This window comes from Podarcis cretensis (genome assembly GCF_951804945.1).
Source record: "Podarcis cretensis genome assembly, chromosome: 13".
Taxonomy (NCBI): Eukaryota; Metazoa; Chordata; class Lepidosauria; order Squamata; family Lacertidae; genus Podarcis; species Podarcis cretensis.
The window spans coordinates 33638345-33666067 of NC_137182.1; the positions used below are offsets into that span (position 1 = coordinate 33638345).

At 47.2% G+C, this 27723-nt stretch overlaps 1 protein-coding gene and 1 long non-coding RNA gene across 10 annotated transcripts in view; one reads left to right on the top strand and one right to left on the bottom strand.

The window, feature by feature from the left end:
* Positions 1 to 14156, bottom strand: part of NDRG2 (NDRG family member 2) — a 39820-nt gene extending 25664 nt beyond the window's left edge. For 3 of the 7 annotated variants that reach the window (XM_079951270.1, XM_079951265.1, XM_079951267.1), the window contains exons 1-3: positions 14020 to 14156; positions 5156 to 5238; positions 2900 to 2944 (exon numbers count right to left, since the gene is read on the bottom strand). In XM_079951270.1, the coding sequence (XP_079807396.1) occupies positions 2900 to 2944; positions 5156 to 5233 (123 nt within the window). In that variant the 5' untranslated portion in view covers positions 5234 to 5238; positions 14020 to 14156. Of the gene's footprint in view, positions 1 to 2899; positions 2945 to 5155; positions 5239 to 14015 lie in introns of all 7 variants that reach the window. The other 4 variants (XM_079951271.1, XM_079951268.1, XM_079951266.1 and 1 more) reach the window with 3 other exon arrangements.
* Positions 14157 to 14211: 55 nt separating this feature from the next.
* Positions 14212 to 24064, top strand: LOC307201454. Of its 3 annotated transcripts, XR_013832717.1 has the most exons (4): positions 14212 to 14885; positions 15111 to 15311; positions 17399 to 17506; positions 21857 to 24064. It is a non-coding gene; the product is annotated as an uncharacterized lncRNA (long non-coding RNA). The 3 variants fall into 3 exon arrangements; XR_013832715.1 differs by having other exon boundaries at positions 14212 to 15311; XR_013832716.1 differs by having other exon boundaries at positions 14212 to 15311; positions 22349 to 24064.
* Positions 24065 to 27723: the final 3659 nt, after the last annotated feature.

The window sequence follows — 27723 nt, forward strand, 5'->3', positions numbered from 1 at the left end:
GGGGGGGGGGGGCATTACTTGCCAATTCTTTATGTGCCAAATAATTAAGCTTAACTCAAAGAGAAACCCACCAAATAAACTAAACAGAGGAAGAGGGAGGTAGCCTTAGCAAGCATAGCTAAGAGGTTAAAACCGGCAGTTTCCTTTCTGAAATAATCCCAGATCCCTACATCATGACCAACCAAAATGTCACAAAATACTGACCAAGACTTTGAGCCCACCCAAACTGTTCAAAGTGGGGGATGGGTTGAAGGGAAAAAATGCTGTCAAAGGTTTTTCTTCTTCTTTTGTATAGGCTTAGGAGGGGCTTGGCTATCAGGCCTGTCATGAAGAAGGCACGAACATCAGCATTTACCCACTACACCACTGAATGAATGATCAAATGAATAAACAAAGTGGAATTGCAAAAAATTTTTGCAGTACATCCTCCCCCTGACTGCTTGGGCTGGTGGTTTTTTGTGGTGTGTTTTTGGTCCATCTAGGTTGTCTTTTTCTCTCTCTGTTTGGTCCAACTGGGTTTTATTTCATTCCTTTAAAATATATTTTTGGACTTGGGAAAACATCAGGGCTACCAATACTGCCCCTCCTGTTACTCAGCAACCTCATTTTGGCTCCATTTTTCTTGGCACACCCCACCTCCGTTCGCTCTTAGAGGGAGCAATAAATAAAGCTAAACTTGTCACCCACCAAGTGCAGCTCAGAATCCTAACAGCTGGTAAGGTCTGGAAGCCAAGCCTCCAGGAGTCTGCCTCTAGCTCTGGGATGAAATGCAAATATAGTTTAAGAATCTGACCTGCCCAGGGCTTGACCTGGACAGATCCCTGTCATGCTGGGTGGTCTTGGAGAGACCTAAGTTTCCTGATCTTTAGTTCCTCGTTTGGAAAATGGGCACAAGAATGACTTACCTTGCGTGTGGGTGGACTGGTGCAATAAGATTTTTGCAATCAGGAAGAGCAGCTATTATTTAGCATTTCCATTATATAAAGGGTTGCCTCTTTCCGTTTACACCTGCTGTGTCACTAAACCTCGTAACAACCCTATAATTATATTGTCCTATTTTACCAAATGGGACTTTGCCTTGCCTAAGGTTGGTCAATGAGGTCATGACTAAACAGAGAAGAGTTGCCACCTTTTTAGGTGCAGGGATTTCAACAGGTGCAGCTTTCCTCAACATAGTGGTGGTGACAGAACTTGTCCTGGCTGCTCCTGCATTTTTGAAAGCAGCTTGATTTACAGAAGTCAGCAGGAAAAGCTTTTCATAACATAAGGGATGAGCACGGCTGGACTTGCTCGTTAAAGGCACAGGAGCAGGGATATTTCTAAGACCTGGCAACCCAAGTGATGGAATAAGCTGCAGATGTTGAGGTTCTGCACATCCTACAGCCATTTAAGGCCAGAGAGTGGAAGCAAGGATGGTAGAAGCTTTAATTCAAGCCCATCAAGGTCCTGGCACTGACCAAGGAATTGACTGGTAGATGGCAAGGAAGAATAGTGTTAGCCTGCTGGAGTTGGCAAAGGTGCCTCCTATATATCTCGAAGACAAGAAACAAGAAACAGGCTGGGCCAGAGCCAAGATTCCATGGGAGAGCTGTTATGCCTTTAATGATTATACAATGGAGAAATTAAAGGTGGCTCATTGCGAGATCTTGTGCAAGAGGTCTTTTGAATCTCCAAGTAAGGCTAGGAAAGACCCCTGCCTGAAACCCTGCAGAGTATAGACAAGAGCATAGTCAGCAAGCATAGGCAATAAGAAAGCTAGATAGACCAGTGGTCTGACACACCCTAAGGCAGTGCTCTGTTTCAGTTTGACAGAGGCAACTTTTCTCAGCATACAGAGAAAGGTGGCAACCCCAGAAGTGCCCTCAGCTCCTGCTCACAAGGCCTTAAGTTGGTTACACAGAAGTCATGACTCTATTATCTGCTTATGTTAGATTTGGGGAAACTTTGTCCCTCCAGATGTTATGGAACGACAACTCCTGTCTTCTCTGGCCATTGGCTATGCATGCTGGGGCTGATGGGAGTTGTAATTCTGAAACATCTGGAGGGCCAAATGTTCCCAACACCTGGCTAACACTGACTTGATAAATAAACCGTGGGGATGTGGACCCTCCAGAAGGACTCCAACTCCCACCAGCCATGACCAGCATGGCCAGTGGTGATGGGAGTTGGGGGTCCAACAACAACTGGAAGGCCACAACTTCTCCATCCCTGTGCTGAAAGCTCACTCTTCCTTCACAGACTGGGGTTGCTGCTTCTCCCTCAAGAAGCACTCAGTGTCTTATCCCAGAGTCGCAAATCAACAGGAGTTGTTGGCAGAAATTCAACAGGAGCAGAACCAGGGGCGCCAACAAAAACTTTGTTGTGGGTGCTCAGCACCCACACTGCAGAGCCCCCAGTGCAACTTCTGGTGCCTTGAAAGCACCAGAAGTCATGTCCAAGGTCTTGTGAGACCTCAGTGATGCTGTCCAAGGCCTTGCGAGACCTTGGTACCTGAATTCTGGTGGCAGTGGAAGTCGGGTTCCGAGACCTCGCGAGTCCTCAGACAGCGTCCCTGAGGCCTTGCCACCAGAAGTCAGGTTCCAAGGCCAGGGCACACGTGACGTCATGACGTCATGGGCACCCATAACTTTAGGCCCAAGTTGGCTCCCCTGGGTAGAACTCTGAAACTCCAGGCTGAGGGAAAGGTGCACTTGCAAGATTTCTGCTCAATCAATCAGGCAGCAACTGCAATGCTTGGATGTACAGTATACCCAGCGTGGATGGAACAAGGAGAGAAGGAACGAACATTGAGGGGTTAACACAGCTTCTTTCTGTTTGGCATTTTTGGCATGGGGGCATTCTGAGGGTTCGGGGAACCAGTTCTGTCCCCGTGAACAAGAGGGGAAGGGGTGGTGATTACCTGGCCTTGTTCCTGCAGAAGTTTGGCTGCTATCAGTTCAGCATCCTAGAACACAGAGAGAGAGAAAGAGAAAGGAGGGGGGAAGACAGACAGACAGACGGAGAATGCAGGGTGGGAAGTAAGTGAGGAAAAAGAATCAGAGTTATGGGAATAGGGAAGGGGAGCGGAAATCAAGGGGGTGCAGAGACTTCCTGCTATAGATAGGGGCCCTTTTTACCAGCACGGGCAATGAGCAGACATTGAGCAAAACTGGACTCCCCAGAAAGCTAACTGCACTCTAGAGCTGTAACGCTAAGGGTTCAACCTGCTTTCTTACATGCTTTCTGTTAAATGATGCATTGCTTAGCTGAGGTCATACTGTGTCTTTGGGGGAAAGCAAAGGCCTGCTCCCTACCCATGCTTCCCCAAAGAAACTAGCCATTTAGACTGTATAGTTCACCAGAGCAGTCCCAGCAACCTGTGTCCAATGGTAAGGACAACTGGGCTAAAAGCACACCTGTGCCAGATGTTTTCCCTGCCACATATCCTAGGACTTCTATGATTAAGAATATGACTTCCTGGGAACATTTGCACACACCCACACCTTACTTAACCCAGGCGATTTCACAGTTTTGAGATCAGTTGCCGGGAAGTGATTAGCACCTGAGTAAAAAGGAATTAACTTGACTGCACTGTCCCTTGCAAGGGCTGAGCTGCTTTCGCATGGAACACAAGCTTGGGGGGCGGGGAGATCCTTTGTTGACAGCACCCCTAAGTATTGAGTACGACAAAGCAGATAGCACCAAGGCATTTAGATACAAAGCAACCTGTTGATCGTATAAATCAATGGTTTGATTTCTATCCAAATACAGTCTGTGGTTTATTAAAACAGATACCACATCATCTCTTCGGTCAGGTCAAACTCTGTTGCCTCCGTAAATTAAAATAAGTAGTCTAGGGGCTCCAGTCACCTAACTTTTACTCAAAAGGAGACCCACTGAAATTAATGTACCTACGTTAGCCATTTTAATGGGTCTACTCTGAGTATGACTAACACTGGGTACAGTTCATAATGTCTGTGGATTTGCAGTGCAGCTCCAGAAACACAACAACAGGCTGGACAAGTCTGGACCTAAATCTCCTCCAGCAGCATGACTGCAAAGGATTCTAAGTGCAACATTTCTGCAAGTGTTTTTTTGCTGTTTTATTTACTGCATTCATTCATATTTCAGCGTTTACATCTGGAAGCTCAAGGCTCTACTGGGTATCCAAGAACAGGCCAGCTTTGGCAATCCTGATAATGCCCTGGACCTGGTATGTGATTCTCCGGTCAACCAGTTTATATAAATGTCTCACTTCATCATCAATGGAAGGCAAAACAAGTCCTCTGCATAGACCAAGGGAGGATAAGGGTTTATACCACTATTCATAGAGTTAAAGCTCTCAAATAGCAACTCCCAGTGAAGGGCTGCAGCGCAGTGGTTGAGCATGAGTTTCTGAATTTCCCCCCTCCTCAATAGAGATGGTCCAGCTGTTGCATCCCTGTCCTGCAGTGCTTTGAAAGAGACATGCTTCATCTTTCAGTAGAGCTCTGTCACCTCTATGGATGTGGCCAGCAGAATTGGTGGATTGGAAGAGGTTGAAATTTTTAGGTATCTGGAGGGGCCATGGATTGGTGGTAGAGTCAGTGGCGGTGGCTGCCCATTGGGATTGGTAGGGTGGAAGGCAGGGAGGCCACCAGTAGGTGGAGCCAAAGCCAGGCACAGCCAACTACCATAATTCTGGTTTTGTCCTCCTCCTGCTCCCTGTTGCATTCTGCAAGGGCAACACTTGAGATTGAGGGGGGAAGAAACTGACACCCAGAGCTGCCCCCTGGACTGGATGTAAGGAAGAAGGCAGGCAGGTAAGGTTGGTGGGGCATTTGCGATAAGGGACCAGCCTCCAATGGGTAGAGCACATATTTTGCACATGAAAGAGCCCAAGTTCATTTGCCAGCCTCTCCAGCTACAAGGATATAGCAACAGTGTGATGTGGGAAAAACGAAAACAAAACTTCTGCCTGAAGCACTGGGCCCTTCCGCCATTGGGCCAGATGGACTAACTACTGAGCTCAGCGTAAGGGAGAATTTTTATGCGTCTGCTTTGCCAATCTGCTTCAGACGGGAAAGAGCAAGGAGAGAAACAGGCAAGACTGGACAGCTTTGGGTACACTGGTGAGAAGGAGAAAGAGGGATGGCAGGGAAAGGGAGAGTCAGGGGAATCCTGTCCTTTTGCTGACCTTGCCCGGATCAGGTGCTCCTGGAGCTCGCAGAAGCGGCTTCTCCTCAGTTATCTGCACTTCCTGAAGCTCCGTCATGGCTCCTGAAGCAAAATATAAGAGACACAGACATCAAGCAGTGTATTAGCTGGGGCACAGCCACATGCATCCGATAAGTCACTGGTTGAGGATGGGGCTCCTGTCAGGACTCTGCGTCATGGCAGAGCCAGATTTTGGGCGGTACAAGCAGTTCCCCTGCACAGAATGCAGAGCCAAGGGGGCACAAAATGATGATAATAACCACCTATATTATATGGATACCTACTGAGAAGATTGAAAAAGCAATAGTACCAAAAGGAATTATTGTGAAAATAATAAATATTTAGGGTCTGTGTGTGTGCCAGATTTTGTCCTTGCTCAGGGCGCTGTATTACCAAAGTACACCGCTGATCATGGTTTTCCTCAAAGCTGGCTTTCTGCTGTATCTTAGTGATGGCTCACACAGGAAGAGTCCTCATCTGATGGCTATTCTATCATGCAGGGATGGCAGATGTGAATCAGTCATCCTGGACCAAATGCTAGCCAATGGAACTAGAATATTATCCAGGTTGAGCTCAACTGTGATGCTTTCCAATGTGGCATCACTTTACAGTGACACATTTATCTGCTGGCCATTAAGTGAAGAGGTCAAGAAATGTATCTGTGCACCAACCCAGAGTCTTGGCCTTACTTTAACAAAGAGATGAACCTCATTGTCCATCAAAGAGTGCTTTTGCACACCACACATAAAACTGCCCATACTGTGGATCTCCGGCAGGTTGTATTGATTTTATTGTATATCAATTGATTGCATGTGTATTATTTCTGCTGGACACTTTTGAGACCATTCCTCAGAAAGGCAAGATACAAATTTAAATAAGAAATAATTGAAAACAAATGTGTGCCAAGTTGTGAGTGTGGGATTGAAAGTGGAACAGAGAACATATGAGGTAGGTGTCACTTTAAAATTACTGATGCAGGTGATGCAAAATAAATTTTAAAATCTCAAACACTCTGAATCTTGATTACTTGTGAAAATAACTGAAGCCTATAAGGATGCTATTATTTTGGTTTAACTATCACGGAGGCAGCTGCAAAGACAAAGTGTAAGAATGGAGGACATAACACAAGTTGTAAAAATATCATACCTAAAATGGTGTTCTGTGTTTTGTTGTTGTGGTTGAAATAATATCTTTTAAAAGTCTGCGGGTATGTGTGATATTTTGCGGCACCGTGCTGTTGTTTAATCTGTGGAATTTATGTGACTGTGTTTTGACCAATGGTCCTATGCCTAATGCAACAAACCTCCCATTTTGCAGGTTGGGGGACTGAGGGAGAGAGACTTGTCTAAGGGTACACAGGGGGTCCTGGACAGAGCTGAAGAAGTGAACCCAGCTGTCCTAGATCCAAATCCTCTGGTTATGTAATGGAGTGTAACTTTATATAAAGGACCATTCCTTGGCAGGGGCCCAGGGTCAGCCTGACATCAAAAACAACCCAAGTGGTATCGCTCAGCTTAAGGGTTCCAATTAAAAAACAGTGCTCTGAGACGTGTACCCCAGAATCTTTTGCAATATCCCAATGGGTGTCAGGATGCAATTCTGATGAACGCCATTGCACCCTATAATTCTCGGCAAAGGAGCAAGAGATTGTGGGGAGGCACTTCTTGAACTGTGCCATGCTGTTGCTTCCTGTGGCAGCGGAACCCCTTGGCTAAGCCCTGCAGCTGGCACAGCACCAGCCCTGCTCATACATGATCAAGCGCTACAGTAGTTAACGAGAGCCGCTGTGACATGTGGAGCAGAGTGGTACACCAGCAGACACAGCATCAAACCATTGGTGCACCCAGCTCAGTATTACCTGCACTGACTGGCAGAGGCTCCCCAGGGTGTTGGGAAAGCCCTACACGGAGATGGCAGGGATTGAATCTGTGACCTTCTGCATGCAAAGCCAATGTTACAAGCATGCATACACTGAAGGTGTATGCGCCATGGTACTATCCTCCCCAATCCAAATTCTGCACCGAGGGAACCAAATCTCTATACACAACACAACTGTGATCTTTCCAATCATACAAAAAAGAAATCTATACTTATATTTCACAATTTATTTTCTTTTTTAGTAACTACCTGGAGGGGCCAGAAGTAAAAAACTTAAAAGCCTAGCTGAAAGATTAGCTCTCCAGCCCCATGCATATCCGCACCCTAAATCCTGAGGTTTCCTCAAGCCCACGTCATCCTTTTCCCAATTCCTACCTTCCCCCTTCTCTGGACTGGTATGTTCAGTGGCTAGACTATTCCCTGTTCAGTTGATGCGGAAAGCTACCCCCCTTCAGGATAAATAAAAATCAGTGTGATTGTTTTTAAAATTGACTTTTTAACAAAACATTTCAAAATACATCATAGGTCTCCCCCAACCCCCAAGCAACCCATCTAAAGTAACACCTGAATGGGACAGGTTCCAGTTCATACTGCCAAACTCTTAAAACTGAATCACAGCCATCTATCAAACAGATTACTGTATAAAGTCTGGTCTGTTTAAAAAAAGCTCTGGTGGGCAGAGGGCGCTTGACTGCTGAGGTTAAGCATCATAACGATGCATAAGTTTTGAGTATCCTGTTTATTGCCAAGGGCTTCCTAATGCACCTGGTGCCTGTGGACACTAGGATACAGATGTGCTCTCCTACACGCCACTAGGATCATCCACATTGGTGATCTTGGGCTCTTTTATAGTGTGCGCTATCAAAGCTCTTCAGTGCGTCCCAGTTCTTAAATTATGAATATTTGTGCATCGGCCTCCACAAATCCACTTGCCAGCTCACCTGGGACGAGCGCCCTCCGTCCTCTAGCAAACAGGACATTCAGCACCTGACAAAGGTTCAATTGCCAGTGCAGTTTTTGAGCAGGTAAGAAACAGCAGGAGTACCTTCCAATCAGCATGAGACTTGAGCTGTTTCCTGTCCTCTCCATGCCAGGCACAGACAACAGATGATCCTGCATTGGACTAGATGAGCCTTGGGGTCCCTTCCAACTCTACAATTCTATGATTCTGTGACCCTGCCTCTCCCAAAGCCCTCTGTGCATGCCAGAGGAGTTAAGGAAGGGAATAGGTGGTGACTGCATATAATAGTTGACTAGTAAGACACTTGTTTTTGAACCTACTAAACAAACTACGTGGAGATTTATTTTCCATCTGATGGGCAAACAGTGTTTTGCCCAGCAATGACTAACCTATGTTTACAGAAAGCTCTGGACATTTACAGCCCAGTCCTATGCTTGTTTACTGGAAGTATATCCCACTTTGTTCAACAGGACTTAGCTCCAAATAAATATGCACATGACTGCAACCTTAACTTCCAAGTAAGTGATCTTGCTTAGTATTCTCACATAGCACAGAGAGAGCCCAAAAGAAATTTATCTTCTAACAGATGTAGTTGTGAATACCATGGCCACACATTTTGGATCATGTTCCTAGCTGATATTAAGACTTCATTTAGTTTCAAACCAGCAGGTTAGATCCAGACTAAGTCGACCAAAGTTAGGCTGCAGCCCTATGCACATTTACTTGGGAGAAAGTCTCACTGACTTCAGCAGGGCTTACTTCTGGGAATATGCATATATGATTGCAGAGTTAGTTGCCACTGAAATCAATGGGAGAAGTTAGTTGTGACTTAAATTAAGCCTCACTGATTTCAGTGGGAATTAAGGGTGCCAAATGGCAACCTATTTGAGCATTCCTCCTGATTCATTTGCAGGAAAATCAGACAACGTGGGCCATTTAATAAGCATTCGTACATACTAATTTGTTTGCAGAGAAAGCTTCCCAGTGCATTTTTTAAAAAATTGCAGAAAGTCCAACCATTGGGGGAGGAAGTGTTTGTTGCGCAAGCTCTCCCAATCAACTCTAATTGCACTACCCAAATTTGCCAGTACGCGACTGAATTCCACTTGAGAATAGCAACAGCCTGGAAGTGCCCAGAGTGCAACTGACTTGAGCCTGGATGCAAGCCAATGTTTGAATTGTGCTACAGCAATTCGCCAGCTTGCTCATGCCTGTTCAGGAAATATGTGAATTTCAAAATGTAGAAGTTGATTTATTTAAGTCAATGATCTAAGCCTATCTTCTTCTTTTCTCATCCTGGCTGTGCCTAGGAAAAAAATGCTGTATGGGAAATAGCCCTGAGCTACTACAAAGTTCACTGGGTGGTCTTGGGCAAATCTCTCTCCCAGGGCTGATTCACACATGCAGGTGTATCAGAATTTCTCTCTGTGCCTGCAACACGACATAATGCATTTTAGTCCCACTATGGGGGTAGTTCAGTAATACAGGGACAGCCAAGGTAGACTACAACTCCCATCACTCCTGATGGTCATGGTGGCTGGGACTGAAAGGAGCTGGAAGTCCAACAACATTGGCCATCATGGTACACGTGTTGAGGACTGCAGCCTTTATTACTGTTCATGTGGTGACTGTCATGTGAACATGCACACTACAGTGGTACCTTGGGTTACAAACACTTCGGGATACAAACTCCGCTAACCTGGAGGTAGTACCTTGGGTTGAGAACTTGCCCCAGGATGAGAACGGAAATCGTGCACCGGTGGCACAGCAGCAGCAGGAGGCCCCATTAGTGAAAGTGCGCCTCAGGTTAAGAATGGTTTCGGGTTTAGAACGGACCTCCAGAACGAATTAAGTTCATAACCAGAGGTACCACTGTACTGAGGAAGACAATCCCTAAAGGAAGTTAGAACCATGGCAGCTCATTCAAACATGCAAGTCTACCCTTGATGGTGCAGACATCCCTTTGAGGAGTAGCCCATGGGGCTGTTGGAAGGATTACAAAGAAGAAGAAGAAAGGCAGGAACTGTGAAGCTCTTTGGACCATTCTGGAACATGCAGTAATGAACTGTGCTTGTAAGGGGTGTGTCTGCATACAGTCTGCCAACACTCACATATTTTGATGCATCTGAAAAATGGAACCATCCTCCCTCCTGCCCCAGGGCACTCTGGAGAAGGGGAAAGTACGTGTGCGGGTGTCTGTGTGTGCATGCCCCCCCCCACAGTGTCCAAGAGCACGCCAAACAACCACCACGAACACATAGACCCCCTAGAACCATGGAAGGAGCCATTATCTGGCAGCTAACCAAAGACACAGGAACCTGTGACCCAAACTAGGGGTTTTTATCCAAACTGGGGCAACATCTATCTCCTCTCTTCTCCCTGGTAGATACCTTCAAGCAAGCCTTACCTACTGAGGGTTTGTTTGTTTTGTTTATTTTGCACTGGAGTTAAATTTTATGAACAGAAAAAAGAGAGGAGCAACGAGGGAGCAGGATGGCTAGGCATCCTCTTTCCCGGACCTCTTTTGCTCTTTCAAACTAGGCTACTTTCCCCTTGCTGAGCTGTGAACCTTCCTTACTTCCCTCCCTCCTTCCCACCACCAGGTGCCACTCCATTGCTGGCACAAGCAGAGGGGCGGCCAGGAGCCCCATAAAAGCAGGAGGTCCCCCCTTTTCCCAGGCTCCGTCTTCTCCTCCTCCTCCTCTCTTTCCCTCTTCTTCTCCCTCCCAGGTGCTGTGGCTGGTTTCCACTCTGGCCTCCATCCAAGGATCCCCCTCCTGGGCCATAAATAGCTGTTTTGATCACCCTGGCACGGGCAGCGATCCAGTTCCCCCGGGGTGCTCCTTGTCACTCTGGGGCCCTTAACGGGGCCTGGAAGGAACAGGCATCCAGAAGAGAATTCTTCCAGCCAACCACTGAAGCAGCAGCTGCACACAGAGATCTTCCCAGGGCAGAGAAGGCCAGGCCGAAGTGGGGGAAGCCAGGATCTCCCCGGTCCCTGGCTAGGAAGGTACAAAGGGGAGAATGAGGTTTGCAGAGAGAACGGCGGCCGATCTGCTGGCACAGAATGCAATAAAGTACTTTTGGGGGCTAGGTATTCTACTCCTGACAAGCCATAAATTTAAAGCACATATCCCCCTTCCCCCAAGAATCCTGGGAATTGTAGTTTGTTAAGGGTGCTGGGAACTGTAGCCCTGCAAGGGGTGAACTATCATTCCCAGGATTCTTGGGTGGGTGGGTGCTTTAGATTTATGCTGCATTCACAGATTTTGTCTCACTTGCTGTATAGTCCTTTCTACAGTCACTGTTTTGTTGTTGTTGTTGTTGTTGCTATTTTTCTTCACCTTGGTAGGTCTCCAGTGTTTTCAGGTGCTGAATGGTAAGCCAAAAAATCGGACTGCTCTGCTGGAAGGAAAGCCCCACCTGTTGAATGTACGCCTGCTGCACAGCTGTTAAAGACACAGCCCTGCCAGGAAGGTTTCCATTCACCAAGCCAATGCTGCACAGAACCTCAGAAGCCGTGGTTAAAAGGCTCCTTAGCTGGGTGGGGGTATCCCCTCTCCCACCCACCCCTTTCTCTTTTTCTCTCTCTCACTCACTCACTTACTCACACAGCCAGGTTTGATCCAGGGCTGAATAAGCCTGAGAATCTCCCTCCCTCCCTGTCCCTGCTTTCACAACCAGCCTTTTGGAAAAGTAAAGAGTGCCTCTGAGCACGTGCAGTGATTTTTCTACCCCACTTCCCCCACTTTACCAAAAGCAGATCTGAACCCTGGCAACACCTATTTTAGAAAGGAAGTGCTACAAAGGGGTGGAGGTTTATTCAGCCTTCTCATGTGCTTGCCAACCCCCTCCCCATTTTGGAGGTCCCAAGACAGCAGCAAAACTAGGTTTACTGAGCCCATCGTGGGTTGTGTACTTTGTTTTGCGGCTCAGAGGCCTAGGCTATGCACATATCATCCCCAGACCCCAACAAACAGGTGCTCCAATTTTAAAACAACAACAACAACAATAATAGCTACTTGTGTATACCAGGACATGTGTGTTTGTGTGTGGAGAGTCTTAATGTCCATGCATGTGAGACATTTCGACTAAAACTGGTCTGTTTTCCCTTCACTGCTTGCTCCGAATAAACCCAATTACTCCCAGACCTTCTGTCTGGAAAGTGGGCAATGGGGGTTCCTAGATGTGCTCACATCTAGTACAGTCAATAGGTTATGTGTGAGGAGGTGCTACATGTGGGAAAGATCCCTGGTGTCTTCAGCAGTAGAACCCAAGCACATGGCAAGGGGGAGGAGACTGTGCTGCTGCTGCTCTGCTGAAGACTGTGGAAAGCTGAAAGTTAGCTCCAGGTAATGTAGGCTGCCTCAGAGCTTCCAGGTACCCACAGATGCCAACACAGGGAGGGCCTACGTGTCAGGCGGCCTTGGCACTCACACCAGAGGAGCTGGAAACACAGGCACACACCTGCAGCTGAGGCCACGTGAAGCCCCACCAGGCTTGGGGGCTGGGAACATGCAGCAAAAAAAGGAAAAAAGCCCAAACCCAGTCACCCTCCTTGCTCCAAAGGGGATGAACGGCTTCCAATCTCTTTGGGCCCTGACCCCGTGAGATCAGGCTCCCTTCCCAGAGCCAGGAATAAAAAATCCAGGCATCCCAGCCTTGGACTTCGAACTCTCTGGCTCTTCTCTCCAACAAGCCAGGAGCCTCGGCTGAACTCCCAGCACACGGTTTTGACAGCACAGTATGCCTCTGGAAGTCTTCTTCTGCACAGCCAGGGCAGAATCTGGATGCCTCCTCTCCCAGGCAACCCTGGGTTTTATGGTCCTTAACATTGGATCCCAGAGAGCCCAAGGCAGCAACATCCACCTACTCTCACCTGATCACACACCTCCCAGAGAACCCAGGAGTGCTGACTCCACCACCGACTGCTCTCCAACCTGCCAAGCCTTGCAGAGAGAGCCCCAGAGCTCCTTCAGAGGACCTAGGAGTGCTGCCTCCCAGATCCATCCCCCTTGCAACCCACTAGCATCCTGGCCCCCTCACCTGGAAGCCTGACCTCCTAGCCCCACCCCCTTGCTTCTACCCACTGGGGCTTACTGCTCACTCCCAGAAATAGGACCAAGCTGCCGGCGGATTTGGGACACGCACATACAGACGCCAGTTTCACCTCTCCTCGCTTCCAGCAGAGCTCAGGGACCCTGCAGCTTGCAAATCCTCCTCTGGTTGCAACCCACTTAATCCTCCGAGCGACCCCCCCCCTTTCCTTCTGCCTCCAGCAGAAGGCAAAAATCCCTCAGCCACCCCCCCGCCGTCTTTCCCGATTCCATCCTGACAGACCCCCCTCTCACATGGAGACCAGGGGGGCAACCCGCCTCTCCTTCTTCTCTCTTTACCCCCCTCCCCAATACGCATAAGCAATCTGGCCCTTCGAGGGCTGGGGGGGGGGAGGGAGGGGTGCCTCCCATCCGGAGTGTTTTTCCATTTGACATTTGAGTCTGTTGATCGTGTCAATCGCAAAGCGAATCGAGGAAGCGGGCAGGAAATCAAATCAAAGCAGCTCATGGCGCGGGCGAGGAGGATGAGAAGGGAGGGGGCTCCTACACATACAAGACATTTCCCCGAAAATACTCACAGCAATAGCAACGAAAAGCAACAGAGGACTCTTCTGGTTTTGGTTGTGTGTTTTTTTTAAGAGGCGGGGGGCGGGAGGCGGCTTTTGTATAGTTAGCTCTAGGGAGGTTAGGCACCCGATTTAGGGGTGTGCGCGGGGGGAGGGAAGCGGGAGATTCTGCCTGCAGGGGCATTTAATCTCCTATAAAACTAGGCAACATCTGGCAACAGATTTCTCCTCCCTCCCTTTCGGGGTGCTCGCAAGGGATCGGGGGAGGTCAGAGGCGAAGAAGAAGAAGGAGCAGGGGATAGGAAAAAAGGACAGCCGCGCTTTGCAGACTGGCAGCCCCTCCCACCCACAAAATGTCACCCCCTGTTTTTCTGGTACCCACTGTCCGCGCGTCTGTCTGTCTGTCTGCCTGCCTCCCTCTCGTCCGCGGCGGCTGCGCTCGGTCGCTCCGTCTGTCTTTCCACCTTCACTTGCCTTTGACTCTCTGACTGCAAACACCACCTCCCCCCACCCCCAGGGAGAGACCCCTCCCCCCAGATCCCCTCCCCCCAGCTCCGCCTCTGCCAATCCAGATTGCCAACAAGGAAGGGAAAGGGGGTGGGGGGAGGAAATCAGGGGAGGGGAAGAAGGAGGGGGAGGAGAGACCGTCAACCATTTTCCCCCAGATCCTTGGTAACAAAGGGGGATCCCTACAAAGGCAAAGAAAGACCCCCCTCTCCTCTCGGGGTGACCCGAGCACTTCGCTCCCCGCAGACAGCCAGATTCGCTTCGAGCGCAGTATACTTTTTAAAAAAATATACGTGCAAATGCAAAATGGGGGGAAACAATGTGTGGGGAGCGGAGACCCTGCGCCCCCTACAGGGCAAAGGTCCTCGAATCCCCCCCTCCCCACCGCAACCTATGGCCAGCCCTAGGGGGCGTTCCCGAAAGCAGCGAACAGCCAAAACAAAACCTGTAGTAGTTAATCCGGAACTAATAATGAAATAAAATAATAATCGCTCAGTCGCACAACCGATCCCGTCTCCCCTTGCAGTAATCTCAGCGAGGATTACAGAGCTCCAGTTAAGCGCCAGGCTCAGCTCAGGCACAGAAGAAGCAGCTATTTTGGAATGGGAGCCCCGGAAAACGTGGAAGAGGCGGCACCGCCGAGCATGTGCAAAATGCATTTCCGCTCAGCGGTTAGCAACCGGAGCCCATATTCACAAACCTTGAGATTAGGTAGCAGGCAGCGCTTGATCTTTAAAATAGGTGATTCTTCAAAATCTATATTGAAGTTGCACCCCCTGCATTTGTCAGATATATGTTGTTTGCGGGGGGGGGGGCTGCCCAGGATTCCTCTCTAGGTTTCAGGAAACACTCTGCACATGCTCTTAGGTGCTCTCAGATAAAAAGGGTTCCAGGAGAGAAGGTTAGATTTCCTAGCAGGCTTGGCGTCTTGGTATAACTCTTCTTCCTCCTCTTGCTTTTTCAAAGTTAACTACAGGGTACCAATTATCCCCCCTATGATGAACCTGGGTCAACATAAAAGATCCAGAGTCAGATTTCAACTTAACCATCAACTCGCTGAATGCTGCCAAGCATGTCTCTCTGGTCTGCAGCTTCAGTCTGCCCATCAAAACTTGCAATCAGGTGAGACAAGAAAAATCCCTCTTTGCAATGCATATTAATTCAGAGGTAAGTTCCACGACTGACTCCCAGTAAAGGATTTTGAAGCTTTAAAATCCACACGTGCCTTCAAACAAACAGCGATTTCATGGTGGTCGATTCCCAGCTCTAAAACTCTCTTCCTCTTGGAAGTTCACCAAATGTTGAGCCTGAGCATTTTAGGATTCTGATGTTGGTGTCAGAGATGGATCTGAAATGAAATGTTGTTCTGTTTCAACATTTGGAAAAAATACACCTGTGTTTAATTTTTCTTTTGAAAAGGGGGGGGGGGGCAAATGCAACAGAGCTTGTTTTGCACATGTTGAAGTGGGTTGAAGTAATATACATTATGATCTATAGAACTCTTCTCCATAAGACCATCAACACTCAGAGCCTAAAATTACTTAACTGCGTCTTAAAGCAACCATCTTGCCAAATTCAGTTGGTCTTCCCCCACCCTGTTGCGTTCGCAAAGTAAAGGACCTGATCACTACATCTCTGGATAGTTGCACACCTACACACCCTGCTGGGTTCACCCCAAGCCATATATTCAACAGCATCCATAACCATGGACATAGCTGGGGGGGGCAATCAAATCAAAATCAATGCAAATCTGAGGTTCTGCCCCACTAACAAAAGCCTCCCCCCAAAAAAAATTCCTCACTTCGCCCATGTCTATAACTGGGAAGACGAAAGCCTTTCAAAGCAGGAGAGTATACATTTTAATTTTTGAAAGCAAATACAGGAATTTAGGAAGCTGTGCATTGTTTGCACGAAATAATCAAATTATTATTAATAATAAACCATGGTTTTGCTTACTGTTAGATGCAAAGGGGTTCTCAGGCAAACTCTCCTGTTTCATGGGGAAGGATATTAGCTCAGAGGCAGAACATCTGCTATGAATGTAGAAGATCTCAGGTTCAACCCCGGCTTTTCCATTTAGGGCTGGGAATGTCCCTGTCTGGAATCTTGGAGATCCCTTTCTAGTCAGTGCAGAAATTGTTCAGCTTGATAGACCAATAATTTTACAGAGGGTCCCCCTCTTTTTTTTTAAAAAATGCCAAGGTCCTGTATACCTGAAGGAGCGTCTCCAGCCCCATCGTTCAGCTGAGATCCAGCTCCGAGGGCCTTCTGGCGGTTCCCTCATTGCAAGAAGTAAGGTTACAGGGAACCAGGCAGAGGACCTTCTCGGTAGTGGCGCCTGCCCTGTGGAACGCCCTCCCAGCAGATGTCAAGGCAATAAACAACTATTTAACTTTTAAAAGACAACTGAAGGCAGCCCTCTTTAGGGAAGTTTTTAATGTCTGATGCTGTATTGTTTTTAATCTCCAGTTGGAAGCTGCCCAGAGTGGTTGGGGAAATCCAGTCAGATGGGCAGGGTATAAATAATAAATAATAAATTATTATTATTATTAATTACACCAGTGTAGTTACATTCACAGGCCAGAATACTGGGAGATAGGAGCAGGGTTTTTTTTTTTTTTTTAAATGAGCAACTGTGTAGCAGGGTGCCTGTATCTTTCCCCTTATCTACCTTGGTTAGTTCTGTTGCAATAATTTTGAGGTTAAGCATGTTTCTGAGCCAGATTGACTAACCTTACGGGGGGGGGGGGGGACAGTTCCCAGCATTTGGTTGCAAAAAGGCATGCTCAAAACACAGAACCTGGGATGCAGCCTTGATTTTTAATGTCTGGAGTCACCAAAGGCATGGGGTAAGTTCAGTTCACATCTCAAAGGAGCCACATCTCAAAGGGTCTCCTTTATTTTGCACCACATAAATCTATGAGCTCCATTCAGCTCTGTGGGGAAAAGACCTGCATTTTAGGGACAATGTTGCAGTGCAGGCAAAAGCTGCATCCAAGCAGTGGATGGATGGACCAGCTATCCGGAAGGATGAACACCCATCATCTATCACCCAGTGGTTTGAAGATCTCACCGCCCTTTCTTACAATCACCCCAGTTTCATTTAGGCACCTGTTTGGACTGCTTATATTAATGTATACGTTTAAATTGATGGGATATTCTTATTTTCCACATCAGCTGGCAAAGGACTCCCTCTTTTTAAAATTTTTAACATTGGCTTGTATTTTTCCTTCCTCTTTTCTTTTGCATATTAGGGAAGGAGGCAGAGATTGAGGGAGAGAACTGAAAAGCCAAGGCCCAGAATATCCTGGGCAGGGAGGCAGTTCTCTGGGGAGACCCATCCCTTTGGCTTTCCAAAGGAGGTTTGTTTGGACCCTTCTTTTCTTGATGCTTAGTGGGACTCTTTTTGAGGTTGTTCTGTTTTATAAATTAGAGCCTCTGTTTTAGTGCTGTTTTATTACTGCTATGGATTTGTTGCTGTTGCTTTTGAACTGTAGTTTTGTATGTGTTATATATACAAAACTAGTCTTGTATGTGTTTGTGTATGTGTCTGTCTGTCTCTATCTATTTGTCTCCGCCTTGAGTATTCCTTGAGTGTGTGTGTGTGTGTGTGTGTGTACACACACACACACACACACACACACACACACACACACACAACTACCTTGAGTAGCAGGATATAAATACCATAAATAAATATTATGAAGGAAATTCCTTGTTCTTTCGCAAAGCTTACAGGTGGGCCATGGGCCAGTCACTTTCTTTCAACTTAACCTTGCTCACAGGACTATTGTAAGGACAGAAGATGGGGGCAGGACTGCACATACTGCCTTGAGTGTCGTGTAACCAAAACGAAAACTGCTATGTGGCCTTGTACGCACATTTTCCACAATCCTGCCCTAGGATAAAACACTCAAGCCAATAGCCAGGGTCTCCCCAGTGATCCGTGTCACTGCTCTTAATAGAGCCCCACTTTATTGTCATCTATCAGGTGCTAGTTGACATCTGCCCCAGTTTTTGCACTCCTGTAAATGCAGTGAAAACAACAGGATGCTGGAATCTTTTACTACCCCAGTAGGTTGCTGCCACTACAGCACGGCTGTGCACGGTTGTTGCGATAAGAGAGACGCTATGCCTCTCTTGTGCCCACGTAAAGCAGCACACAGAGTGAACTCTGTGTGACTACGTTTCGAAGCATAACCTCTTCTCCGCAGCCGTGAGTGTCAGAGAGCTGCTTCTCTCCCAGCTTCCTAACTTTTCTCAGTTCACAGCTAGTGGCTGCGTCCTGTTCCTAACCCACCCACTTAAATGTTGCTTTTTCTGGCAGGGCTGGGTGGGACTGTTTTGCCTGGCACATTCTTTGGGCAAGTCTAGCTGGTCAAACCAGTTGGGCCCTGTACTGCTTGCATCCTGGACTAATCCTAGTGAAGGATCACAAGACACACACACACACACACACACACACACACACACACGGGGGGGAGCGCTGCTATACATAGCTGCTACTAACTCTCTGGTGTTGGTGCAACCCGACATCCAGCACCCTTTACAAACTTTTCTATTTCCCTGCTGAAATACTTTGCTTAGCAACCTAAGAATGGCATTGGTTGACTGTTGGTATTGAGCCCCTAACCCATACCACCCCAACTTGCTATCAATGTGGAGCTGAAATATGAATTGAGGTCCACACTGTAGCCACAGCAGACATTTAAAGCCCATGACTTTCTCCAAAGAATCTTGTGATCTGGGCTTTGTTAAGGGTGCTGGATATTGTAGCTCTGTGAGGGGTAAACTACAGTTCCCAGGTTTTTTTTTGGAGAAGCCATTTGCTTTAAATGAGTGGTATGGATGTGACTCCAATGTGAAGTTAAACGCATCAGGGCATCCAAAATACAGGGTTCTCTCATATATGTCTGTCTGTCTGTCTGTCTGTCTGTCTGTCTATCTATCTATCTATCTATCTATCTAGTGCAAATAACATCAGCTGGAGAGCGACTCAGATTAATGGAATCAGAACAGGCATGGAGGAGGGCCTTTAACCCTTTAACACCTTCAGAACACAGAGGGTGCCAACCCCCCAGTTCTCTCTCCCCTTCCTGCCAGTGTCCGAACCCAGTAGCTCCCCTGCTGTGGTCTAAAGCAACACCCCTCTTCCAAAGTTGATACTTGCTTTGGGTCGCTTCCAGACAACCTCTTTAATGAGCCTTCATCCTGATTTGTTTTAGGAGAGATTAGGCAGCCTTGCATCATCAAGCAAAGTGTTGCATCACACTTTCCAGGGCATTTTCCCTTCCGTTCTGCAAAAAAAATCAGTTGTTTGGGAGAAACGAGTTTGTTTCACAAGAGCCCCAAATCAGCTAGAATTGGGCGGCTTGCTGGGATGTGATGGGATACCATTTGAAAATAGTGACTGGAAGCCCCTTTTGGTGATATTAGTGGGGCAAATCCTCCAATTCATTGATATTTGCTTTGGGGCGCTTCCTATTAGTCGCTGTTTTCGGGCGGGATTCCATCCTACACTGGCAAATTCAGGTTGTGCTATTACAGTTTATTTGGGACTCCTGCACAACCAAGTCACTTCCCCTATAGATCAGGCTTCTTTGCAATAAGGAAAATGACAAAAAAAAGGTGTGAGATCGCACTTGTTTTGACAGAATGTCACCCACTCTCTCCACATAAAGGATGAATAGCCAACATGTCATCTAATCTCCCTGCAAACATATCAGGGTGAATTCTCAATACACAGTTTGTCTCGAAGCACCCTTGGTGATCCTTCAGAGGATGGGTTTTCTTCAGGGTTGTGTTAGCAGGGAAGGAAAGTGTCAAATTTGCTTTCTCGTATGCCTGCTCTGATCCAGGTAATTCTCATGTGCACAGAGCTGATACAATTTGCCTTTTAAACAAACCTTAAAGGCATAATAATAATAATAATAATAATAATAATAATAATAATAATTTATTACAGTGGTACCTCGGGTTACAAACACCTCGGGTTACAAACACTTCAGGTTACAGACTCCGCTAACCTGGAAGTAGTACATCGAGTTAAGAATTTTACCTCAGAATGAGAACAGAAATCGCGCGGCGGCAGCAGGAGGCCCCATTAGCTAAAGTGGTACCTCAGGTAAAGAACGGTTTCAGGTTAAGAACAGACCTCCGGAACGAATTAAGTTCGTAACCAGAGGTACCACTGTATTTATACCCCACCCATCTGGTTGGGTTTCCCCAGCCACTCTGGGCAGCTTCCAACAAGAGATTAAAAATACATTAAAACATCAATCATTAAAAACTTCCCTAAACAGGGCTGCCTTCAGATGTCTTCTAAACATCAGATAGTTGTTTATTTCTTTGACATCTGATGGGACGGTGTTCCACAGGGCGGGTACCACTACCGAGAAGGCCCTCTGCCTGGTTCCCTGTAACTTGGCTTCTCACAGTGAGGGAACCGGCAGAAGGCCCTCGGTGCTAGACCTCAGTGTCCAGGCTGAATGATGTGGGTGGAGATGCTCCTTCAAGTATACTGGGCCAAGGCTATTTAGGGCTTTAAAGGTCAGCACCAACACTTTGAATTGTGCTCAGAAACATACTGGGGGCCAATGTACATCTTTCAAGATCTTGGTCTTGGTAGCTGCTCCCAGTCACCAGTCTGGCTGCCGCATTCTGGATTAGTTGTAGTTTCCGGATCACCTTCAAAGGTAGCCCCATGTAGAGCATGTTGCAGTAGTCCAAGCGGGAGATAACTGGAGCATGCACCGCTCTGGCGAGACAGTCCGCGGGCAGGTAGGGTCTCAGCCTGTGTACCAGATGGAGCTGGTAGACAGCTGCCCTGGACACAGAATTGACCTGCGCCTCCATGGACAGCTGTGAGTCCAAAATGACTCCCAGGCTGCACACCAGCTCCTTCAGGGGCACAGTTGCTCCATTCAGGACCAGGGAGTCCCCCCCCCCGCCCCACCCCCCCAAAACAGTACTTCTGTCTTGTCAGGATTAAACTTCAATCCGTTATCCGCCATTCATCCTGCAGCCACCTCCAGGCACTCAAACAGGACCTTCATCGCCTTCACTGGTTCTGATTGAAAGAGAGGTAGAGCTGGGTATCATTTGCATACTGATGAACACCCAGCCCATACACCCTGATGATCTCTCCCAGTGGCTTCATGTAGATGTTAAAAAGCATGGGGGAGAGGATGGAACCCTGAGACACCCCACAAGTGAGAGCCCAGGGGTCTGAACACTCATCCCCCAACACCACTTTCTGGACACGGCCCAGGAGAAAAGAGCGGAACCACTGTATAACAGTGCCCCCAGCTCCCAGCCCCTCAAGACAGTCCAGAAGGATGTTATGGTCGATGGTGTCAAAGGCCGCTGTTGCAAAGACACATTTAAAGTCCAGTGGAGTTTAGCCCCAAATCATGTCACATCTTGACTGCAGCATGGGATCAGGCCTGGCCTACGTGATTTCATAGGTATTATCCCTGAGCACGCGAAAAATGCTTTCCCTTCACTAGTGAGTAACTAGGACCAGCTCCCTCTTCACCCCTGCTTCACATATCTGAGATTGCAGGCAGTAGGTTTTTGAGGGCAGCTGTGGAGCCTCAGCGTCACTCGCATTGGGAACTTAGCACAAAGAGTGTATCGTCTGTAGCGAATTCTTTTTAAAGCGAGAAAAAACAAATGTATACCTCATTTTTTCATTCTTTTTTATTTGCAAGGTTTATTACCACAAAAAAGAGATCAAGATGACATGAACAAAAGTCCAATGAAGCAACCATATTAAAAGCCCATTTGAAGCATTCTGAGGATTGGTAGCAGTGGCGTCATGGTGCAAATTATGTATTTAAAAGTTTAGAATTCAAATGATTCAGCCTTATATTCCTTTCAGTCAGGTTTATGGAACAATGCAGATCTCAGCCTCAGAGGACACCAGACACCGGGACAAGACAGCCTGACTTTAGCAGCAGAGTTCTGGGTACCATAAAAGGGCAGGGAATTGTTAGTTATTTAGTTTAGATTTTTACCATCTTGGGGTCTTCCTGCATCTGGCACCAAAGCATCTAGAAATACACAAATACGGATATAGATATATCTGGCAGTGGGCAAGTTCACAAAGAGCTGTTTTACACTTGAGGGATGCAGTATCTGGTATGAAAACACCTGGGATGTGGTCCCATTCTTTTTCTCTTGCCCATATCTCCACCAAACAGAAGGCCCCATCGCTGAAAGAAGTGAGGACTGGAACATCACAGTAGTGGCCTCATGGAATTCACTTCCTCCTGAGGTGAGCAAATACTCTTCACTGTTGTTCCTCAGAAAACAATGTAAGGCTTTATACCTTTCAGCAGGCTTTTTAGCAAGCCAGCAATTTCCTGAGAGCTGAGGAGAACACTTTTCTACCTGAATTGAAATAAGCACATTCCACTATTGTACCCGAGAAAAGTTTGGTTTTTAAGAGGGAGAGTGAACTACTCGTAGCAGAGAGCACCCCTGTGATTCTGTATCAGTCCCTTTTATGAGCAAGTTTTCTGATTGGAAGGCTCAGAGCACTGTGTTACACAGAAACACACCAGGCAGCTTCCTCTAATTTTGTTGCATCTGTCCACAAGGGAGTACACCTTCCGATGCAGAGGTGCAGCAGAATTTATTGTTCCAGCCCTGACTCCTTTTCATGAGAAGCTGATTTAAAGAAGGCAAGGCCAGAGCAGTAAATCATACAGAGAGACAGTGGGCAGCCTCCCCTGTGAAGGAGTGTTTTAGGCTCATAAAAAGTCCCTCATTATTTAATAATTATCACTGTGGCAGTTGTTTCATGGCACACAGTCTGTGAATTACTACACTGAGCCAGTAAGCTATGGTGGGTTGGAACTTGGTTCTTAAGCCAGGGAGTTTGTGCTTATTCTTCTGAAGTTTTATTTTGTGCTATAATTTTTAAGGAAGATTTTTCTTCACCGTAAGTCGCTATGAGCTGAAGTAGTCAATGTAAAAATTCCTCATTAATAAGCCTTCATCGTCTCTCCATTACAGAAAGAGGTTGCCTACACCAGACACTCTTTGAACCAAACACTTTTCAGTGTAGGCAGTTCACACAATCAGCGCTGTGCTGCTGAGTTGCCATGACTGGTTTCTCAGTGCTCACTCAGTAACAAAGTATAAACGCAGGTGACCCTCATGTCTCCCAGTCCATCACTCAATGATTCTGAGAGGTGTGAATGCACACAATATTTGGATTTTTTTTTTTCTGAAGGAAGTGGATGTTTATTTTTATTTATTTGAATGTTTGTAAATGACACATTCATATAAAATACCACAGGATGAGATGAGACCTAAAAAACAATATAAAACATGTCAAGCACTTAAACAAAAGCTGGTTTGCAAATGAACACCCCTAGCAATGGGAGCAGGGCTGGAATTATTGGTGGTGGGGAAGTTGGACTTGATGAAATCCACAAGGCCCACCCTTTGATTTCCCTTTAATTTTATCTGAATCAAGCACTCCCATAGTTTTACAGAAGTGTCACTAAGGGGGCTACCACAAAAATACCCCTCCATCCCTTCTGTAATTTGAACGCTGGACTAGAGGCCATCTAGATATTTTGGCACTTGAGTTAGAAAACCCAAATGGCATCACCCAGCCAGCGGGGAATAAATCCTTGGCCATGTGTCCGATAAGCCTAGTAGTAGGCCTCTCATTGTCAACATCCGATTTTGGAGTTGGAATCTGGACCTTCGTGTCTCTTCTCGGAAACACCAACCTAGACTTTGGAGAGAATTCCTCGCTCTTCTTTCTCTCTTCCTCACACCCTTCCACCCCACTTTTCTCTCTTCTTCTTGGACTCACTTCTGGGACATTTTGTTCCTGGCCTGCAATGCAACAGAAGCCCGCCTCAGCTGGACTCTGCTCTTTTCTCCTCCTCCTCCTCCTCCTCCTCCTCCTCCTCCTCTTGCTCTTTAGCTCCAAAGGGGAGCACCCGAAGAAAAGAGAAGGCCTCTGGTTTCTACAGGACACACAACAATACATGGTTTGTGGTGGAACCTCCTCCCTGGCGGATTTGAAAGGAAGCGGGGCATGCAAGCAGTCCTTAGTAAAGAGTAAGTGGCTTGGGCTACATTTGGAAAAGAGGGAGCAGCCAAGGGCTATCTGGGGAATGGGCTGTGTGTGCAATAGACCCAGCCCTCGAGGTGGACTTTCTGGCAGTTGGCCAGTGTGGCAGGGACACGTGGAGGGTGGGATGCAGAGACATGGAGATGGAGGGGGCAGCGTTAAGGTGGGTAATGCGGTTGGCACTGGCCTCTCCCACCCCCTTGGCTCAGGCTCAGAGAGGCTGGCAGGGGAAGCTGCAAAACAAGTCGAGGGGGGTCGGATCGGAGACAAGGAGCGTCTCTAAAAATAGGACACTTGGCAGAGCATGTGAGGCAAACAAGGATTGATTTAAAGAGACACCAGAGCAGGCATGGGGCGTGGGAGACACCAGCCCTTTAAAATGGGGCCCCAAACACACTTAACCCCCCACGCAGGGCAATGGGCAGAGCTAATCCCTCCTCTGGTCTACATGAGCCCATCTGTTCCCAAGGCATAAAAAGGGGCATTTTTATTGGAGGAAGAGTGGGAGGCAGCGAGATGCTTGAAACTCCCCTGGGCACTTGGATGAAACAGGAGGAAGTGTGGTCAACAGAAGGAAAGATGGGAAATTCATCCCTTGAGTTCCCTGGGATGGGAGAGTGTGACCTAGTGGGTAGTGCAGGTGTTTGTGTGTGTGTGTGTGTGTGTGTGTGTGTGTGTGGACTCCAGGGCTCTATTCCAAGCTTGGATTGGTAACGTTGGGCTTAGCTATGCATCATGGTGGGTGGTTTGGCAGCCAAGGGGTACACAGTGTAACACCAAGATACTGGACATGGATTAGATTTCGGCTCCTCTTAATCACTTTGCTGTGGGTGTATTCTTCCCCAACCCTTCCACTGTGTTCCTATAAAGTGAGGGTCGTATATCCACACAGGGGTGCGTGGTTTGAATATGGCAACAGGTGACAGTAAATTGTTCCAGATTAAATAACGGGCTTATTATTTTAGCATCTGCAGGCTGGAAAGTATGAACTTATCGCAAGGGTGGGAAATCTTCCTTCTATCAAGCCCCATTGGGTTGTATTTCAGTGTGAGGCATAATCAGAAGAGACCCATTAAAATTAATGGGCATGTCTAACTAGGGTTGTCCATTTTTCTTGATTTTACTCTTTTATCTTTTGTAAACCATTTTGACTCTTTTTACAGCCAAGCGGTGTATAAATTTTATGAAATAAGTAAATAACTGAGGTCCATTAGCCTACAAGGTTTAGTGAAGGAAATGAAGGGCTGCGATGGGCAAATCTGCCAATTTCGATTTCTGGCAGTATTTCATTTTTACAATCTTTAAGTTCAGTGCTCCCACATTCCCACATCAGGTTGGTTGTTTTTTTTTAATTCCTCATGAAAATTCACTAGCATTTTACTATGAATTTTTATCCTAATATAATCATTTCTTAATATACACAGAGTGGCTGGGGAAACCCAGCCAGATGGGAGGGATATAAATAATAAAATTATTATTGTTGTTATTATGTTGGGATGCAATTTTGCCAATTATTGCAGAGCAGTTTTCCCCAATCGAATGCATTTTTGATATGTTGTTTTCACCGATCTATTCATTTTTATGCACACTTCGTCCTAGCTGGTCTATGCCTCTTTGGTATACATTACTAGCAGGCACTGCAAAACTTGGAGAAGTGTATGGCTGTTCTTGTGTCCATGCATTTTTTGGGGAAGAGAGAGAATGAGGTAGGAGGTCCTCCTTTAAATGTGAACTAAGTTTATTTTCTCTCTATTCCCAGCGGAGGGTCGAGGTCTTTGACTTGGCACTCCTGAGCTCCATTTAAGCCTGGGCGAGTCTGATGCAAAGGAGAGCAGCGCTCCTACGCTTTTAACAATCACGAAGGAAAGAGGAGCTTTTGCCAGGGGGTGAGAATAAGATGCAGCAGCTGATGTGCCCTGTTCTCAACAAGCATTTACAAGATGCCCGTTAATTATTTGAAGAGTGAAACTGTCTGGGAGCCAGGACTCTGTGTTAAGTGATTTTAAGATCCCGTCCCAATGAACCACTCCTGAATACCTTTTAAGCACTCTTTAATAGTGAAAGAGGGATAGAAAGCAGCTCTTTCAAACTTTGGCAATTAACTCCTGCATAGGTGAATTCTAATCCTTATTAATAACTGAAAGCACAGACCCGGCAAGTGGTAGCTGTACTCTAACACAGAGTACAGGAATGTGCTTATTTATACATAATTCTTGCTCTCTTGGTGTTCCGTCCACAACAGACATGCTTCCTTGAGTGAAAATATGTTGAAGAAGCAGAGTGCCCCAAGGGATATTCTAGATCCAAATATTTAACAGAGAGCATAATCACTTAGGGAGTCACTGGATAATATCTTGCCTTATGCAGTGCAGGTAATGTGGAGGCCTTTCCCCTAACCCAGGCATAGGCAAACTCGGCCCTCCAGATGTTTTGGGCCTACAACTCCCATAATCCCTAGCTAACAGGACCAGTGGTCAGGGATGATGGGAATTGTAGTCCCAAAACATCTGGAGGGCCAAGTTTGCCTATGCCTGCACCCTTATGAGATCCTCTGTTTTTGCTGGGCACGGGAAGGCTCTCTTTGAGGAGTAATGCTTTAATGCTTGGGGGGGGGGTGAGGAGGCAAATCTCTCTATGCCTTGAACAGCCAAGCCCTTAAGAGGTAGCAAATCAACAGGTGCATTCTTGAGGAAAACTTCACCTGTTGAGCTTCTGCTTTTGAACCTCTCTCAACAGACACAGCAAGGCAAGGGCTGGCTCTCAACGGAAGGAACAGTTAGCAGCTGCCCTTGCAAAGATCCTCCGTTCCCGACTTCCTCCCACCCGTGTGAGGCTTTGGCTGGTCACCGAGCCAGGGCTCTGGGTAAGGCGACTTTTCCCAGTGAAGAGAACAAAAGATCTGATGCCAAGCGCTATGAAGGGGTGTGTGTGCGCGCAGGAGAGCGAGCGAAAAGACTTCTCAATGCCCTATTGTACGCCAGGGCTGGCCTGCCAAGGCGTGGGGCTGGCAGGCTCGACAAACAGCAGCCCCCTTATCCTATTCTTTTCAGCTTAGGTCTGGCCCTGGGGCTTTCCAGCGACTTGTCAAGGGGGTCCTCCGCTGAGGGAAGGGCTCTCATGTGGGGACAGGGTGGGGGAGAGAGAACCTTTCGAAAGGGTGGATGAGGAAGGGAATCTGGATAGGCCTCGCTGTGGGGATGGTTTCCATGGCAATTTGGGGAAGGGGGTGGTGGTGTATGAGTCCAAAAGGAACTGGCTTTGAGCCTGGAAACGTGTTGGCACCAAGTGGCAAGCAGCCAGGAACAGCAGACCAGAGCCGGATCTATTCCACTTCTCTTGCACCCTCGGGCCACCCCAGGATCAAAGCTGATGGGGGGGGGGTGGAGCCCTTTGGAGTGCTCACCTTGCTCCGATCTGGGAACGGGTGGATGGCGTGGGGTGGAAAGGGTTGTGTGTGTGTGTACGTGCATGCATGCACAC